Raw genomic sequence first — 20,784 nt, forward strand, 5'->3', positions numbered from 1 at the left:
TCTGTGGGATGGGTTTTCCTTCATTTCCTGCTTCTGAGACCCGGGCGCGCTCTGGTTTCCGGTGTCATGGCGGCCTGAGGTCCCGGGAGCTGGTGAGGCGGCTGCAGGCCCCTCCCTGCGGAGCCGCTGGTCCGGCGGGCGGGGATGTGACCGCGGGTTCTGCTGGCCTGCCTCGGGCGTCCTCTTAGCTCCCGAGTCGGCCCTCAACCCGTAACCATGGCGGGATCCGGCTGTGCGTGGGGCGCCGAACCTCCGCGGTTTCTGGAGGCCTTCGGGCGGCTGTGGCAGGTACAGAGCCGCCTAGGCAGCGGCTCCTCGGCCTCGGTGTATCGGGTGCGCTGCTGCGGCACCCCCGGCTCTCCCCCCGGAGCGCTCAAGCAGTTCTTGCCTCCAGGAACTACCGGGGCTGCGGCCTCAGCAGCGGAGTATGGTTTCCGCAAAGAGAGGGCGGCGCTGGAGCAGTTGCAGGGTCACAGGAACATCGGTAATTGTCACTGTCTCCCTTCTCTCTTTGCTCGGGTCCGAGTCCAAGCATTTACTTCCTCAGCCTGGCTTCTCGTCTTTCGTCCTTTAGGCCGGAGAAGCGGGTCCGGCCTTCTCATTATCTTCTGATGCCGGCTCTTTTCCCATCCTCCTTTCACATTTTTACTGTCTGCAGTCCAGTGGAGTGGTGGTCTGCTTTGTACAGTGTCACATAGTAGATGCTCAGTAAATCCCTTTGACCTCGGGTCTCATCGAAGATTGCTGCACTCATTAGCATAGAGAAGTATCTTCTTTAGTAAAAGGGAGTATGCCTTTGCCAGATTGTCACGTCTTGTGTGTAAATTTTTGAATCTTTGCATGCCAGTAGAAAATGGGAACTATTCTAGGGTATTGACATCAATGTCAACAACACATAGAGATCAACATATATAGATAGGGAGGATTTGGAAGAAATGACTCAATATTACATAGGGTCTTTATGGAAGTGGGGAATTTAAGAACATCTTTCTTTAGTAAGACTGTTTCATGACTCAGATATTCAGAGTGTAAACTCTATAATGATCACTGATGATTGATCTGTGAAAACAGTCTTCATTGTCGTTACACCAACAGAGAACTTACAATTGAATATAGCTTTGGTTAATAAAGGAAAGCCTTACTTCCTGGCAAATATTTAATTTAAATATTTAAAGTTTTAAATTTAAATAATTTAAAGTGACCTGTTTTATAATACCATATTAGGGATGAATTTCCTACTGTAAGTGCTGCATTTTTTTTTAAAAAAAAGTTGTTTTTTTTTTTTTTTTTTTAGCTTGCAATTTAATGTATCACAATAACCTTGGTGTTGAAGGAAAATTTTTGCAGGCCTCAAGACTTGTTGAATCTCTGAAAGATTAGGTTTAAATGTCATCTAGAAAGAATTAATCTCTTTCAATATTTAGAGTATAGAGTGCTGTTTTGGGTCAAGAAGCAAAATTTGTTTGGAAGAGAGTTTCTACAATTGGAACTTTTACTTTCAATAATTTTTGCCTGGCACCCTAAGTATGTATTTACCCACCACTGAATATACAGTGAAATCAGCTGTTGAAGATTATTATGTCCAAAGTTCTTATTCATGGGAAAAATAATGGAAGCTTGCTTGCTCATCAAAGTTGTCCTCATCTAGATTATCCTAGATTTGTATTGCATAGTCATCTGCTTTTAGTAATTTACTCTGAGTTTGATTTTTAAATTATTATAATTCATTTCTTTTTCTAGTGACTTTATATGGAGTCTTTACAATCCACTTCTCTCCAAATGTGCCATCACGCTGTCTGTTGCTTGAACTCCTGGATGTCAGTGTTTCGGAATTACTTTTATATTCCAGTCACCAGGGTTGTTCCATGTGGATGATACAGCATTGTGCCAGAGATGTTCTGGAGGCCCTTGCTTTTCTTCATCATGAGGGTTATGTCCATGCAGACCTCAAGCCACGTAACATATTGTGGAGTGGAGAGAATGAATGTTTTAAACTCATCGACTTTGGACTTAGCTTCAAAGAAGGCAATCAGGTAAGAAATATCTTTTTTTTTTTTCCTTACAGTTTAAAAATCTAGTGGTCTAAACCAAATATTTTTAAATAACAAGGGTAGTTTAGTAAGGACTGAAGAGGCATTTCTGTCTAAAATACTGAAATGCCTAGAGTTGAAACAAAGCAAAAGAGTTTCAGTGCCATGGGCTGGGGATGTGGTAACACGTAACGCGCTCGCCTGGCATTTGTGGGGCGCTGGGTTCGATCCTCAGCACCACATAAAAATAAAGATGTTGTGTCCACCGAAAACTAAAAAATAAATATTAAAAAAAATTCTCTCTCTCTCTCAAAAAAAAAAAAAAAAGAATTTCAGTGCCACCATGCAAAAAAAAGAACATATGTTTGTGTCCGATAGGAAGAACTAGTGAGGTACAAGAGACCTTGGGAATTAATATAAAGACTTAACCTACATAGAACACGTTTTTTTTTCTTTTTTAATTTTGTGAGCATTTGGTTAATTGCTGACTTACTATTCCTGGTGTCTTCAGAGTTCGTGCTCTACTTCATGGCAGAATGCATGTGATAGGTTTGGCACAGCCTTCATTCTTAGTTTATCAGCTCTTTGCAGAGTATTCTTATTTATCAGCAGTACTTACTAGGTAAACTATTTAAAGACAACTTCTTTATGAGTAACAGTGTGGAAAGTGTAGATCTTGCCTGTGAGAACTTCCCTGTTATTGAACCAAAGTATTGTAGTAACCAAAGACTAAAAATTTTGGCATTCAATTTGGCAGTGTTTTACTCCATGTTTAGAGAACTAAATACATTGTAAAGATAGGGCTTTAATGTTGTAATGATGGTGAGCAGCTTTTTATTAGTTGTAATTTGTATTCATTTTCTTTAGGATGTAAAGTATATTCAGACAGACGGGTATCGGGCTCCTGAAGCAGAACTGCAAAATTGCTTGGCCCAGGCTGGCCTGCAGAGTGATACAGAATGTACCTCAGCTGTTGATCTGTGGAGCCTAGGAATTATTTTACTGGAAATGTTCTCAGGAATGAAACTGAAACATACAGTTAGATCTCAGGAATGGAAGGTAAACTGTACTAGTGTTTTGCTTTGGAGTCCTTAATTAATTTAAGTGTATTGAATTTATGATAATTCTAATTGAGGAATCCATTTGCATCCTCTCATCCATACTCTTTTGTCATACTGATAGTACCTTCAATGCCACTAATCACTCCCATGGCTATCCACAGACTAATGAGCATTACATTTTCACTGTTACTAGCTGGATCCTGGCATGTAGTAGTGTTTGATAAAATGTTTGAATTAATGCATTTTCCCAAGGAAGTAAAAGTGATTTTTTTTTGTTATATTAGGTTCTGAAGTATTACTAATAGAACCATAAGCTGTAAGTTAAATGAATCTTTACATAATGCTTTAAACTTTGTAGTTTTAAAAAGTATTTTAATGCACAATCTCATTCAATTCTCCCAACAATTCTTTAAGGATAGAGTAAATACTGGTTATTTTTGTTTTGGAAATGAAAACTAGAGGCACAGATAGGAAAGCTTGCTCCAGATTATATAGCTAAGTGTTCTAGACTTGGCTCCCAAATTTTGTTCCTCCTACTTGAAAGTTAGAGTATTTTCCACAGTTCCACGTTATGTTGTAATTTATTTATATACCATGGGTGAATATGGTGTAATGACCACTATTTATTTCATTGTTTCTGTGAGAACATGGGTTCTAAGTTCTAAACTTCTGATCTTTGAATGAACTTTTTGTATGTGTATAAGAAGAAATAACTACATCATGTTTTCAAACATATTTTGGGACTTCAATGTTTTGATGACATTAGTATTCTTTCACTTAGAGGTTTGATAAATAATATAATGCTTTCAAATTATTAGCTTTGATATTAAAGGACAGTATTGGATATTAAGTGTTTTAATATTAAGCAACAATTATTTTTTTGAGCATCTAATACATAGTTTATGACTATTATAATATAGAGAGTTTTATTTTCATTAATTTCTTCCCTCCCAACGAGTACTTAAGAGCCTAGAAGACATACCTCAATGCTTATTTTTTGCCAAAAAATGCTGCCATGGGAGTAAAATCAGTATTTTTTTTTATCCCAAACAGTTCAGGAGACTATTTAGTCCAGAGGCTGAGTATTATTCCTCTAGTGCTAATTCAAGTGTAGATCTATTACTTGAATTAGCTTTGACTATCTTTGAACCCTTGGATTGTATCTGCTTGACCCAGAGCTCAACAGAACTGGATTATAGTAAAATTTGTGTGAAATTTGGAGGCATGATATATACTAATGGAATCCCAAATATAAGCCTATCAAGGTGAAACATCATTATTTTGTTTTACCACTTTTACAGAGACAGAATTGCCAGATGGACTCTGAAGTCAAACTATTGGGGTTCATATCTTGCTTTCACCTCTTACTAAGTTATTTATTTGGATTTGTTAAACCATAGTTAACTTTTTGTAAATTTAGGATAGTAATAACATATCTCCTGTGAGTATCAAGGTTTAAAAAGAAATGCTAACTTAGTTTTTAGCATATTTAATGGCCTATGATAGGCATTCAATAATTTTTGGTGATAATGATGATATTAGGTCTTTTTACTCATATACAGTTTTACATGATGAGTTAGCATAGTACTCAAGAAAAAATTTTATATTCCATGAAGATTTAAGGTATGAATAATGTGACAAATAGTAACACTCTCATTTTCTGAGTGAGTTTTTCTGTCTGAAAATCAGTTGAAGACTTAGTCACTAGACACACTGATTCACCCATTACACACTCATTTTCTCACTTTAAACTACATTTTATTTGGTTCTTCAGTTTTATTCATTCATCTAGAGATTCATTGAGTGCCACATATTGTTAGGTGCTGAGAATGGGGAAAAAAAAGTTCCTTGTCTCTAGAAAGTTATGAAGACTATGTATAGTCTTCTCCATTAAGATTATAAGCTCTCAAAATGTTTTCTTTTGCATGTTATTCACTAAACAGTGTTATATGCCTAGTAGTCAATGAATACAAACTGAATTTAATAACCTAAGGAAGATGTTTCTTCCTTTTTTTAGGCAAATAGTTCTGCTATTATTGATCACATATTTGCCAGTAAAGCAGTGGTGAATGCCGCAATTCCAGCCTATCACCTAAGAGACCTTATCAAAAGGTACATTGTCTGTGCTATAAATTTACTTTGTGTACATTTACAATGTGAAGCCTTTTTTTCCTGAATGGATTTATTATTTGTGATTTTCTTGATCTTGTAAAGGTTTTACTCCCTTAGAAATAAGAACTTAAGATATTCTATATAGGCTAGCTTCTTCTGAGAACCAAAAGTATTTAAGTACTTTTACAAAATTTGGTTTCAAAGGAATGTTCTTTTGTTCATGGTGGGTCCCATATGTTAAGTTCTTCCTTAGTTATTTATTCACCAGAAGGTAGATGCTGGGACATGTACTTTTGACCTCTTGTGTACTCTTCATACTTGATGGAAAATATATTTTTTAAAAGAGGATCTTTAATAACTGAAGACTGAGTGTGCTTTTGGACTTCAGGAAAAAAACTCTCGAATAAGGTATGTTTAATTATATTTTGTAATTACTACCAGAACTCTCTGGGAACAGAGAGAGAAAGCATTTCCAATATTTGAATAGCTCCAAATACAGTAGGTGTTTTGAAAATAAGAAATATCAAATAGTGGGCTTTTGGGTTTTGAGCCCCCTTGGTGGGCTTGAAATGAATAAACAAGTATGCCAGAAAAGGGTGAATCTCTTGGTTAAGTAAGAATCTTAGAGTTTCTTTGGAATTTGGCCCTATATGCATTCAAATTAGGTGTTTTTAAAAAAATTTATTTTTAATTAATTAAGATTCAACAGACAGTTGGAAAAGTCTTAGAGTCCAAACTTTATCCAGTTCCTCCCAATAACATCCTATATTACTGTAACACAGGATCAAAACCAGTAAAATGACATTGTTATAATTCACATAATTTATTTAGATCTGTCTAATTTTATACATATTTATATGTATTTTTTTAAAAAGTAGTCTTAAATAGCTGTTTAGAAACTGATTGATATTGCATTTTCCATTGCAATTACAAATTGCATTTTCCACTGAAGAGATAGCAGTGTAAAATTATGTAATTGATTTTGGCCAGTAAGTCAAATGATTTAAGTTCTAGTTTTGAATACTTTTTTAAGTAATAACTTACCTCCTGCCCTTTCAATAATACTAATAATACTGAATGTGGAAATTAACCCAAACTTCTAATGGTTTCATTTTGGTGAATTTCCTTATGTTTTCTGCATATTGAATTTTGTGTCCATGCAGCTTGTTTGAACCTTTTTTTTAATGTAGTATAAAACGGATACTAAAATGCTAGTGTGACAACATGTATATGCGGGAACATTGTAATCACTATTCAGATCAATAAATAAAACTTTGCCAATTACCCCTGAACTTCTCTATATATCTAGTCCCCATTTCAAGACTCTATTCCTCCCCTAATAGTAACCACTATGCTACATTTGTGGTAATCACTTCCTTGATTACATTATAGTTTTATTACCCAAGTGTACATCCGTAAGATGTTTAGTTTTGCTCTTCTAAAAAAAAAAAAAAATTATTTTAAGTCTCTTAATCCAAAGGGTACCTTTCCATCTCTTTCCCTTTTTCCCCCACATTTTTTATTGGTGCATTATAGTTGCACATAACGATGGGATTTGTTGTTATATATTTGTACATGCACATAATATAATTTGGTCAATATCCCACCCTGGCACTTCCTCACTCCCCTCCTTTCACCCTTTGTTCTGTCCTTTCCTCTACTGATTGATCTCCCTTTGATTTTTATGAGACTTGTCCCCACCTTTCTTTTCCTTTTTTATCACTAGTTTCTGCATATGAAAGAAAACATGATCCTTGACGTTCTGAGTATGATTTATTTTTTGCTCAACATAAAGGTCTCTAGTTCCATCCATTTTCCTGCAAATGAGATAATTTCATCTTTTTTTTTAAATGGCTGATTAAAACTCCATTGTGTGTATATATATCACTTTTTTAATCCATTCATCTATTGATGGTCAGCTAGGCTGGATCTCAGTAATTTGGCTCTTGTGAACTGTGCAGCTGTAAACCTGGGTATACATGTCTGCTTCCCCCCAACCCTTTTAACTTATCTGTAGTACAACCTGGATTGTTGACTCTGTATAGTTTTTCATAACCCAAATCTTACTGATTTTTGTATGATTATAATTTCACATAATTCTTTGTTTTGAGTATGTGTGTGTGTACGTGTACGTGTACATCATACACATGTGCTGTTGAGGTTGGACCACCAGGGCATTGTGCGTGCTAGGCAAGTGCTCTACCACTGAGTTGTACCCCTTGCCCCATATATCTGTTTATTCTTATAAATTGGTAGATATATCTAGAGGGTTTGATTGATTTCTTCAAGACTGTAGATAGTATTGTGTTCTATCGTAAGTTGGCACATAATATGTTTATCTCAGTTTTATGAGTTAGCAATAGTTGGTTCTTGATGCTTACATCCATTAGAGATGTTGATGCTCTTAATCTGTCATTTGTTCTTCATTTGGTTAACCAAAAACAAAGTTAAAAACTTGATTCTCTCTTTACTAGTTTTCAATATAATGAATTGGTTCCTGTCAACCTCCAAAAGAGATTATTCTTTTTTAAAAAAAAAATCAAAGTATTAGGGAGGGAGCCGGGGATTAGCCAGGATGGTAGAATTTGATAGACATCATTATCCAAAGTACATGTATGAAGATACGAATTGGTGTCAACATACTTTATATACAACCAGAGAGATGAAAAATTGTGCTGTATATGTGTAATAAGAATTGTAATGCTTTCTGCTGTCATTTTTTAAAAAAATCTATTTAAAAAAATTCAAAATATTGCAGGGCATGGTGATACAGATCCTTAATCCCAATTGCTTGGTAGGCTTAGGCAGGAGGATTGCAAGTTTGAGGCCAGCCTGGGCAACTCAGACCCAAGGTCAAAATAAAACGGGCTGGCAGTGTAGCTCAGTGGTAAAGAGCACCTGGGTTTAATCCCTAGCACTTGGGAAAAAATTCTTTTTTTCTTAAGTAGTTAATTTATTTTAATTAGGTAGGTATGACAGCAGAATGCATTTGGATTCATTGTACATAATTGCAGCACAACTTTTCATGTCTCTGATTGTAGACAATGTAGCGTTGCACCATATGTGCAGTCATACCTGTACCTAGGGTAATAATGTCCATCTCATTCCACCACTTTTCCTGTCCCCCATACCCACTCCCATCCCTTCCTTCCCCTTTGCCCAGAGTTCCTTCATTTTACCATACCTTGCTCCCCACCATTATGGATCAGCATTCACTTATCAGAGAGAACATTCCGCCTTTGGTTTTTTGGGATTGGCTTACTTTGCTTAGGATGATAACCTCCAACTCCATCCATTTACCTGCAAATGCCATAATTTTATTATCTTTTAATGCTGAGTAATAATATTCCATTGTGTATATATACCACAATTTCTTTATTCATTCATCTATTGAAGGGCATCTAGGTTGCTTCCACAGTTTATCTATTGTGAATTGAGCTGCTGTAAACATTGATGTGGCTGCATTAATAGTATTCTGATTAAGTCCTTTGGGTATAGACTGAAGAGTGGGATAGCTGGGTCAAATGGTAGTTCCATTCCAAGTTTTCTAAGGAATATCCATACTGCTTTCCAGAGTGGTTGCACCAATTTGCAGTCCCACAGCAGTATATGAGTGTGCCTTTCCCCCCCCAACGTTGCCAACACTTATTGTTGTCTGTATTCCTGATAACTGCCATTCTGACTGGCATGAGATGAAATCTTAGAGTAGTTTTGATTTGTATTTCTCTAAATACTAGAGATGTTGAACATTTTTTCATATATAACAAAAACAACATGGTATTGGCACAAAAATAGACATGTAGACCAATGATATAGAAGAGAAGACACAGAATCAATCCCACATAAATACAGTTATCTCATACTAGACAAAAGAGCCAAAAACATACATGGGAGAAGAGATAGCCTCTTCAACAAATGGTGCTGGGAGAACTGGAAACCCATATGCAGCAAAATGAAACTAAACTCCTCTCTCTCACCATGCACAAAACTCAAAGTGGATCAAGAACCTAGGAATTAGACCAGAGACCCTTTGCCTAATAGAAGAAAAGGTAGACCCAAATCTTCATAACGTCGGATTAGGCCCTGACTTCCTTAAAGGATTCCTAAAGCACAAGAAATAAAATCAAGAATTAATAAATGGGAGAAAAAAAATCTAAGATCATTATAAACTTAAATATTTTAATGGACTTAAATATATTTGATGTGCTACAATCCATTGCAGTTTTTATCCTGTTCAAAGCTGAAACTATCTCTTCCTTTATGAATGGGAAATCTCCACATATTGGTTTTGGCAGACATTATTTTTGATAGCTTCTTTTTTGTGTAATATTAAAAGATGTTCTCATTATTTTGTACATTTTTTGCCCCAGACCTGGACTTAGTCATTTTTCCAAGAAGCCTGGTTTCTTTTAGTATTTTAAAACTACGCTCTGGGTATTAGGAATACCCCTTACTGCTGGGGTGGTCATTGCCTTTATACCTTTTAAGTTAATGGAGTTCATGCTGATATTTCTAATTCAAATTCATGAATAGAGGTTTTTACTTTCCTTCTATTTTATATTTGTATCTTCTTTCTTCTACATCAAGATTCTGGTTCTTAAAAACAAAAAGAATGCCAGAATTGGAATATAATAATGAAGTTAGGATCTTTCATACTTTCTCATTTCATCATTTCATCTTTTTTTTTCCCCTTAAAAAGTCTATTAATTTTACCAGAATATATCTTAATTTGATTGTTTCAGTAGTTTCAGGAAACTGAGATGCAGTTCAGTGTGTAATTCATATCTTAGAAAACTGTTTTTAAATTATACAGTTTTTAGTATTTTGTTCTATGTAATTTTTCTCTTCCCAGGCACTCATATGAATGTTGGATTTTCTTCCTCTATATTCAGTATTATGACCACTCTTTGAATCTTTTTTTCTCTCTTCCATTATTTCTTTTTGATTTTTAAAAGTGTTCATATTTCTGCATTTTCTCTTTTTTGCAGTTTCTCTACAATAATCTTATTTTATTAAATCTTTTTAAAATTTCTAATTATTTCCTGAGTTTTCTTACTTAAGTTTTGAGGATAATTTTGAATTTTATTACTCTTTTAATCATATATTATTTAAAATGCCAGCTTATTTTTAAATGGTAGATTATAGTGTTCCTTCATATTATATTCATATCTTTCCAGCATATGAGCACTGAGAAGTATTATTTTGTAATTCTTTTATATATAATAAATTTGTTATAATTCTTTTATTGTTACACATTTTTATGTGAAGCTTATTTTCCTAAACTTGTAGAAGGTATAGTAGGGACAACTTTTCTAATTATACAAAGCTTACTTTTTTTTTAATAATGCAATGTTAAAGTCTTTTGCTGAGATCTCCTGCCCCTCCCCCACCCTTTGCTGTTTTCTGGTCTCTTGTCTTGCTCAGAATGGATTCTATTCTGATTTCTTATCATTGTGGGATTTTGCTAATTTGTTTCAAGAGGTATTAGTGTCTGGATTATTCCACTCCTTCAAATTTTACAGAGGCTCTCTTATCTTCACCTCGTATTAAAAAATATAGCCCCTGGTAGTTTTAGCTGTTTTTATCAAATTACCCTGCTGTGTTACCCAGTGAGTCTCTGTTGGCCATTTTGGGTTATTCTTTTTTCTAGTTCATCAGATGAACAGTTGCTTTCCTCTGCTTTCTTACACATAGATGCTGATATGGTACAAGACTTCTTGCTGTTGATCTTTTATCCCTATATTTTGTTGGAGATGGGTTTTTGGTTTTGCTCAAGTTGTTTTATTATCAGGGGAATTTGACAAGATTCATAATTACTCTGCCACTATCTTCTTTTTTTATTGTGTTACCCTGAATCTTTGTCTAACTTTTTGTCACTTAGTGTTATAGAATGTGAATCACTTTCTCATGTTTCATTTATTAATCAAAATCATTATTTAATCATAGTATGATATATTATAGATGTGTGTTATGATTTATTGTACCATTTACTCATAATAACATTTTATAGGTGAATGATTCAATAAACCATGCTAATATAATTAATGCTGTGATGAACTTTTTTTAAAATCGTTACATTTTTCAGAAGATTTAACAGTTATTGTAAAGACACTGATTTTTATGTCTTAGCATGCTTCATGATGATCCAAGCAGAAGGATTCCTGCTGAAATGGCATTGTGCAGTCCATTCTTCAGCATTCCTTTTGGTAAGCTGTATATGTCTTTATTTTTTTCCATCAATTTATTTGTGGGGGAGGATTTACATTTAACCATATTTTAATGAACTTTAACAGCCCCTCATATTGAAGATTTGGTGATGCTTCCTACTCCAGTCCTAAGATTGCTCAATGTCCTGGATGATGATTATCTTGAGAATGAAGAAGAATATGAAGGTCAGTGCTTCCTAAGTTATATTTTAATGTGTCTCTCTTAATTAAGTCTGGAGTAGACATATATTCAAAAGATTCTCTTATTTTTCCTAACTTACAGGAAAGTTTAATGAGAATATTGAACTGTATGATCTTTAAAATACACCTTTTGAATAAGGTCCTTTTGGCTCTTTTAGATCTTTACTAAGTTAATTAAGAAGGTTCGTTTCTCCAGCAACTCTCTCTGTCTGTCTTTTCTGGCCCTTCTCCATGCTTCATTTCTTCTTTTTAGTTTTCTTTTTTGATTTTAGCAATTCATTCACTCAAGACCTATTTACTATTTACTATGTGTCATTGTGGGATTACTGTTTTTAATATAATAAGGGAGTAGTTGTGATAATCTGAGGGCAGGGTAATGTACGGGAGGAGAGGAGAAGTGTTTAACCCAGTCTGAGTAATTGGTGAGGGTTTGTCTGTAGATGTCAAATCTGAGCTCAGTTAGAGTTGCTTGGCTAAAAGTTGGGGGGTTGAAGAAGAAGTAACATAAAGAGATAAACAGAAAGTGTGGCATATTCAGAGAACAGCAAGTTGGCATGACTGTATCTTGAGATATTTGAGGGAAAAGCAATTAGTTAAAACTGAAATGGTAGCTGAAGTATAGATATCTAACAGACTTGATTGCTGTGTTTGAGAGTTTGGATTTTATCCAAGAGATAGTAACACTGGAACATAACCTACATGAAAGAACACATTGTAGACCCTCAATATTCATCTTAGAAAGAAAGGAAATGCTAATTAAAACCAACTGTAGTGTCTTTTCTATCCAGGACATTATCAGTGATAAAAACATTTGATTAATACTCTTGTTGGTAAGGGTGTAAGAAAATAAGATATTCTCATATATTGCTGGAGAAAGTTTATACTGGTAAATCTTTATGAAAGGCAGGTTGATAATTCTAGCAATTACTAATTTATGTCAGTTTTGACCAGCAATTCCATTTCTAGAATATCAACTGAGAAAGACTCAGATGAAGTGAGATATGTATAAATTTATCTGTTGCAGTATTGTTTATAGTGTGAAAAAGTTTAGAAACAGTTTAATTATTCATGAATAGGAAACATACCAGGTAATTGATTGAACATTCATAGAGTAAAGTACTACTCAATCAAAAAACAAATGAGAAGATTTTATGTAATGATATAGAAAACTCTGATATATTGTTTAATAAAGAAAATACAAGATTTAAATTCTTACTTTAAACACATATAAAATCAAATTTACTTATATAAGCTGATGATATTAATGTCAGGATACAGAAGAAACTGATAATGTTTGTTGCCTTCAAGAGGGGCATGAAATGGCAATTGGGAATGTAGGAGGAAAATTAAATACTTATTTTTAAAATTTTTGATTTATTATTGAGTGTTTCAACTACTCAAAACTTTAAAGTTAAAATATGGAAGGAAAAGTATTAAACTATGTACTTAAGCTTTATTTTTGAAGATAGGGAAAGTGATTTCATTACTTAGATTTGTATTCCTGAATTCTTTGATTTTAAATTCTCAAATGATGAATGATTATTAATACATGAAAGTGGTTGCTGTTTTGTGTTTTAATACCAGATGTTGTAGAAGATGTAAAAGAGGAATGTCAAAAATATGGACCAGTAGTGTCTCTGCTTGTTCCAAAGGAAAATCCTGGCAGAGGGCAAGTAAGTGAATGTATTCATAATTTCAGAATTATTCAGAGCTTATTGAAATTTTTCATTAAGTGTGTTGTATAGAAAAACATACACAAAAATTAGTAGTTTTGCTTTATGAATAATTATTACTTTCTTGTCTTTTACTTTTTAAAAAAGTTCTATAGTGTGCTTGCTTTTATTTATCATTTAATTTTTGTTAGGCTATTTTGTGGTTCTGTGAACTGATAGTATACTTACACAAACCTAGATAATAATAGCCTTTGAAATACCTAGGCTATGTGGTATTGTCTGTTGCTGCTGTCCTTTAAACCTGTACAGCATGTTACTATAGGCAGTTGTAACACAACAGTAAGCAGTGTTGTATCTCAGCATAGAAAAGTTACAGTAAAAAACTGAGCAATATGAATATTTCAGCTCTATTATAATCTCTTGGGACCTGAAAACATATTTATGTGGAGTGTGACTAGCATATTCATTAAAGTTGTTAAAGCACTGATCTAAAACAATTAGGGACATGAAGCTTCTTTGTTTTTTCTCTCCTCTTTCAGGTCTTTGTTGAGTATGCAAATGCTGGTGATTCCAAAGCTGCTCAGAAATTACTAACTGGAAGGATGTTTGATGGGAAATTCGTTGTGGCTACATTCTACCCGCTGAGTGCCTACAAGAGGGGATATCTTTATCAAACCTTGCTTTAATCAGTAACCTAAGGACTATTTCCTGTTTCTCCTCTTCCATTTCTTGGATTATTGTATTCCACATCTGAATGCAGGAGTACTCCTTTACCATTTTAAGGGAATACTTCATATATTTATTTATCCTACTAATGTGCAGTCATTGCCCAAGCAATGTTGCATAAAAACATTTGGCACCGAGTAGGACAAGACCTCTCAGCTATACATTGAGGGGTTTTAGAGCATCCATGTGGGCAACCTTTTCTTGTGCAGTAGGGCAGGTGCTGCTCTTAAGTATGTAACCTAAACAGATATTAGTTATTTCATGTGACTATGAAGCAAAGGTGAATAATATGTTGTAGTGAGTATTATTAAATTTGTTAGGGTTGGTGACATCACTTACAGATTATTCCTTTATGTTATCAGGTGGTTCTTATTGTTGATATCCATATCTGGCACTGGATGCTATCGATAATGTTAAGTAATTGTCAAGCCGCAGTTACCTACTGTGTTCTTAACACTGAGTTGTGAATTTTTTTAAAGGAGTACTGTAGTACTTAATATTCCTTTAAAGAAACTGCAGTGAGCCTATCTACATTTTTTAAATATTATTAAGGCTTTTAAAATAGAAAGCTGATGCTTGATCTTGCACAATTTTTATGTCTAGTATGTTTGCTTGAGTGAATGTGCAGGTGTGAAAGACTAGAGAAAACTTGAGTCAGTGTACTTTATAGTGTGAGTCTTGTGAGATAATACAGTCTATACCCATCTCTTCCCTATCTGTTTCACACTTGTAAGATTTAAGATGTATGTGTTTTAAAAATTTGTCTGTCTGATAAAATGTAAATGACAAAACAGTCATTCCTGAGAGGCTGAAAACAAACTGGAGTCTCTAGACCAGAGTTGTATTGAAACTGTTCATTCTATTGGAACAAAGTAAGTTTAGGTACACGTTAATTATCCCATCCTTCAATCTTCTTTAAACATTTGATTGACTCATCTTTTTATACTAAATCTCCTGTGATAATTGTTAGATTTCTCAAAATGTGATTCTACCAAGTAGGATGGAAAATTGAAGTGGATCACCAAAAAAAAGGGGGGGGGGGACAAAAAGGCAAAGAGGGCAGATAATCAAGGATCCTTTTTTTTACTTCCTTTTATCTCTCACTTACTTTCCCAGCACGCCCTTGTCTTTCCTTTCCTCTATGCTCTACCTCTGTGCTTAGTTGAACACAAGCTAGAGGAACATCATCCCAAGTGGCCTGGTTTTGACTTTAGGAAGTAAAGAAAGGTGAAGATTTAAGACAAATGGAATTAGAAGGAAGAAAAACTCAAATCTTAGAAGGATTTATAGCAATCAAATGTATTCATGAGTAAAAGTTACCAATATGCATGAGTTTATGGATACAGGTTGATTACATGGTTTTAAGAATTATAATTATGAATTCTTCTCATTTTATGATTGTCCTTAAAGGTATAAAAATTAGGAAACCTTTGTAAAGCACTGATTGTACAAAAAAAAAGGACAAGTTATGTACAGATTATGGATTTTTTTCTATTTTCTTACCTAAATGAAATTTTTATTTATTAATTTTTTTTCCCTCAGGAAAAAGTCTTTTATATCTTTCCCTCTTGGAAGCCTCCTCATGTAGGCTTTTCTTGTTGTGCCATGCAAATTATTGAGAGCCCAATTAGAATCTGCATTATAGGGCATGAATTATTTTGCCTCTTCACACAATCACTATTTGACATTTTAGTTGTTACCAAATTATTCAGGGCTCTTCCTTAATATTTATTATGAAGCCAAATTTGGTATAAGGAGGCTGACTTATGAATTACCAAAGGGTCTTATACTATCATCCCTGATACGTGCCCTTAGGAAGAATAACTATTCTTTTTTATTTTGGCTCTTTTGAGGATTGATTGATTGGTTGGTTTGTTTTCAAGTCAGAATTGAAGAGCAGAACCAATATTGTGATGACCTAAGCTTTCCAAAAGCATAATTCTTTATATGGCTAGCTGCTTCTTAGAAACAGTAGGTCCTTATGCATATTCCATTAAAGACATTCTACAGATGAATTCTTTCTATGGGCAAGTATTCTAGGCTAGCACATGTACCTCTTTCCCCCACCCCTAAAAAAAAAAATAGAAAGAAAAATCCTTGCAAATAAACTGCAGATAGGCTTTTAAGCTTAGTCATGCAGTATGCTGCTAACATTGATGCTGTACTTCACAGCATTCTTTGATCATCTTATTGCAGATGTATTCATACATATATTAGTGTTTAACACTGTAGAATTTTATTTCAGAAGATGCTAACTAGATTTTTAAGGGAGCTGAAGAAATAATTGATGAGTCTAAGTAACCATGCATTGAATTAAATATTTTATATGAAAGCCACGAAATTAAAAAAAGATACCTACCATAACTTAAATTATCATTTATAGCTCTTAGCCCATTCTACCAAAGATGACCTTTGCAGATTCTGCCTCCCTCTGATATTATCAGAAGTTTAATCTAAATATCTTCTTAAAATGGAAACAGAATATTATGAAAGATGCAATTTTCTTGATTCTTTAAGGAATTCTTCAAAGTTATTGAAAACCTAAAATTTTCTTTCTGAGAAGCAGGGTAAAGAGGTGAGGTTTCATGTCACTTAACCCCTACCCTTGGGGACAAATTTTATCTCAGGTAGTTTTCCTTTCCCTAAAATAATACCTGTGCTTCTTTCCCACTCACCTTCCCAATTTCTTCTTTATTGTAACATGGTATAGCCATGGTACATTTCACCCTAGAAAAGGCATATGAATTGTTTATAGGAAATTTTGGGTTCTTTAGAAGCATATTTGGAAGAAGTGACTAACTAGCCACTATTCAAACTATAATGCTGTATTTAGAGAAGAACAAGAAGAGTAAGACACCTCAGTGAGATAGCACTAACTAAAAGTATTGGCTACATTTTAAAGGAATTGAAAAAATTTGTCCTTTTGCAATAAGAGATCTGCATTTATCACTACTGAATGTCTTCCTTGTTGTATGGCCATCAACATAGCAGCTCTCTTTAGAGAAATTCCTTTTCTGCTGTACCTTGAGCCAAAACTATGGCTGCTTTTAGAACAAAAACCTTAAATATACTTTTATTCATCCTTCTTTTTGTTTTAATTGAGAGAAGCGTGGCCTTCTTTTTGGTACTCCAGCTGCTAAAGAGTGTTGAGATATGCTAACCTGCCAGCAGCAATGCTGCCACATGGAGGAAGTTGAAGAAAAACTACAGGCCTGATACTTGATTCTGTCTTGTACACTGGACTATCCATCCCCCTCGTAAGGGCATCAAGTTACTCATATTATGTTTCATGGCTCTTTTTGAGTTAATTCATCAAATACAGGTGACTAACATCATTTTCTTAGGCTTGTTTTCTGACTTTTTAAATTAGGCTTATCTTAACATAATTTTACTCTCAGTTATGCTTGGCAGCATGGCATTTTTAAAAATAATTAATGAAAATCTCTGCAGTAACTGATAATAATTAAAATAATACAGTTACTGGGTGAGGGAGCCAGGGAGACTCTCAGTAACCACGTTTTACCTAGACTCTTATGCAAGGGTACATGCTGGGTGGTTTTATTCAGATTAAGGTACAGATGGAATCACATCATGGCTTTTAGTCTGGAGGATGTGTAGATAGTTAAGGATTTGAGCAAGTGCCTTTTGTTTCCTGGGAAATATTAACACTCATCTGGGTGAAAGCTTCCCAGATGATGATTAATTGCACCTCCAACTTTTTCTGGAAAGAACTTTTGGATTGAGTCACATAATGTTAAAAAGTCCAAAATTTCCTTGGTATCTTTTTTTTTCTGTTATATGTAAAACTATCATATTTAATTTTATTCCAGTATTATGTCTGATGGAAAAGCCAGGTATCTGTCAGAAAATTCTTCCCTGGATCTAGCTTCATTTTTTAATGGCAGGTTCCTTCCTCAACTTTTACTACTCTAGCTCTCTATTTCAAGTGTGATCACAATCAGACCAGTCTTTAGTCACAGTTAGCTCAAAAGAATTCCCATTTCTTAAGGTGCTCACTGAATCACCTTTATTTTGAGATGGTAGTCTGTCAAGTTAGAATTCATTAGTAGCCTTTTCAATGAATATACAAATGTTGAGTATTCATTATAGGGGAGCTCATCTGAGGCCTATGGTTATATTTAGATTTTATATTAATAGAGGAACATGGACATTTTGATTTTTAGAGTACCCAGAGTTTTAAAGATTCAAGTTAGCTTCTTTTCTACCTGATACCACAGAATATATCATGTTATCATAGCCACTTTCCCCAAATGTTAATATTTTTGAATTATGTGATGACCAGTAAGTAGATTCACAACATATACAGTTGACAAATATTATGGATATTTAAGAAGGTAAACAATTTTAAATATTTTTGCTGTGATTTTTATAGGAGAAATGGGCTGTAAAAGAAATATCTGTGAGCCGAGAGCATTTAGGAAATTTTATATTTTATAGGTGGTCATTAAGGTGATCTTCAGGATATAAGATATATAGTTTACGCAAACTTTGTTCTCCTAATATGACGTTCTTATTATTTTCTTATAGCTAGCACTTTCATTATTCTTTGTACTGCTTATGAAGATTATTGTTTTAAATTTGCTTTATTTGCGCTTTTCAGATAGTTATCATAATCATGGCAGTTGTGCTTGTGGCACCATAAATGCTGGAATTCATGGGAAACTTACCAAATGATTGCCCCTATTTTATTTCCCATTAAATTGTGTAACTGCCACAGTAACCTAAAGAAAACTTGATGACTTTTTGAAGACCATGTATATTTTATGAACTGAGTTCATAATATTTTAATTTAAGGCAAAGATAAACATTCTAATTTGCCTTACATGACTATTAATCTTTGTGATGCAGAAGAGAACTTATTTTGTTATACTACTTTGTATAATGAAAATAAGTCACATTCTGGGGGAAAAAAAAACAAAAAACCAGAATTGTTTTAGTTCTTTTTGTTTCTTTTTAGGAAGCCCTCACATAAAAATCAGAGCTACTTCCTATAGTAAGCTATTAGTGAGAATTATTTGAAGTCACCCTTTTTATCCCAGATTGCCTTCCTCTTTTAATTTATTTTCCCTTTAATTACATTCATGATATCAGGACAGTGAGTATATAAAAACAAATGTAGTGAGGTATTCTCAAATCATGCATATATCAATTCAGAATTTCTTCAGTTATTCAAATTATCTATAGTTATTTTGTTGGCATATATTTTCAGAAGACTGCCAAATTTAAGGGTTAAAAAAAATAGATGAGGGGAAGAAAATGACTCCCTGACTGGTGTTTATAATCTTATATATACTAATCATTTATTTTTTAAAATCCAGACTGAGTACCTGTAGAGTAGAAATATTGCCTTTCCTATACATTCCTTGTTGTTACTTTCCCAGAAAATTATTTTAAGAGTTTATAAAATCAGATTAAATATCCATTTTCAGTTTATCCTGATTTTTAATAGTAAATATTGGAATTCCAGCTTTTTTGTATTTGGTGTTCACTAACCTTTCATGCACGTCGAGGATCAGAAACTGGGGATCAGCCATCTCTCTGTTTCCCTTTGCATATTGGGTTCAGTGAGTGGCATTAGAATGCACTAGCTGCAAAGTTATAGCACCTTATGGAACTTAAATAGTGTTTATTTATTATAATTTTAAAAAGTTAATCTGCACTTCTGGAGATTACTTATTTTACAGAGAGTAAAGCTGTCACATTTTGTCCAGAATGATTTACTCTTTTCATTCTTAATTTTTTTTCTGAAAAATTTCAAATAACTTAACATTCCTTAACAGTGTGGAATCTGGGGTACAAGGGATTCCCCTACCCATCCTGCAAAGGCTCCATCTTTGCTACATTTTAACCACTCTTCGAAATCCCATTGTAATCAATAAATTTTAAGTCTATGGCCTCCTGTGTCAGCACTGGAGTGGTTGGTTGTGAATAGTAAAATCTATTTCCCCTTATGCAATTGCTGTGTTTTTGATGAGTAGGTGTCATTACAAAATATGTGAAAGATCACTTAAACTAAAGCCAGTTATGAGGAGTGTCCTCTTCTTGAGATTCACCTTCACCTCAGAACTGCAAGAATATCACCTTGCACAGTGAATAGCTGTCTATAACATTTCTACCAGTTGTTTCAGTAGCAAATTGGTCTTGGCATTTCTTGGCACTATGGTCTTTGATCTTTGTGATGTCTTATAGTTTGTGAGTTGTTTTTTGTTTGTTTGTTTTTAACAAATAAGTGGGACTACAAATGTAGATGTGTGTCAGTACCAAGAAGTTCTTTTCAAAAATCCCTCAATTTCTGATTTCCAAAGTCTTTCAGACTTGCTGCTTCTTGCTGAGTAGCAAAGAATTTTATTTTCCACTTTCCTATGTACCTAAAAAGTATAAACACTGCATTTTGATGGACTGTATTGCGTACTTTTTGCTGAAAACTTTTTCTGTAAACACAATTGCCTTGTTCAGTTTTGTTGTAAACTGACTTACCATAAGATGCACTGTTGATATGCTTTCTGACGTGTGTTTGATAAGAGTGATAAAATAAAGCTTAAAAATAAAATAATTGGTTTTTCATTTCCAGTATTTTGTACTTATGTAATATATAAATATATACTATAATATTATAAATATATACATATAAGGTATATATATATACTTCATATTCAGATAACAGCTTAATGTAGTTGTGATTTAATTTTTACTAAAAAGCTATCATTGAAAAAATTTTTATAATTTAAACTATCTCTGAAGAATGTTTTTTTTT

At 33.9% G+C, this 20,784-nt stretch overlaps 1 protein-coding gene across 1 annotated transcript; it reads left to right on the forward strand.

Annotated features, from left to right (window-relative positions):
- The first annotated feature begins 40 nt into the window (after window positions 1–40).
- Uhmk1 (U2AF homology motif kinase 1) lies at window positions 41–20,583 on the forward strand. The gene is made up of 8 exons (XM_076862752.1): window positions 41–484; window positions 1,741–2,033; window positions 2,898–3,089; window positions 5,109–5,203; window positions 11,333–11,409; window positions 11,497–11,595; window positions 13,195–13,283; window positions 13,823–20,583. Exons 1-8 carry the CDS (start codon window positions 217–219, stop codon window positions 13,967–13,969), a joined length of 1,260 nt encoding a protein of 419 aa, XP_076718867.1. The 5' UTR covers window positions 41–216; the 3' UTR covers window positions 13,970–20,583.
- The last annotated feature ends 201 nt before the right edge of the window (window positions 20,584–20,784 follow it).

Source organism: Callospermophilus lateralis, chromosome 7, assembly GCF_048772815.1.
Source record: "Callospermophilus lateralis isolate mCalLat2 chromosome 7, mCalLat2.hap1, whole genome shotgun sequence".
Lineage (NCBI taxonomy): Eukaryota > Metazoa > Chordata > Mammalia > Rodentia > Sciuridae > Callospermophilus > Callospermophilus lateralis.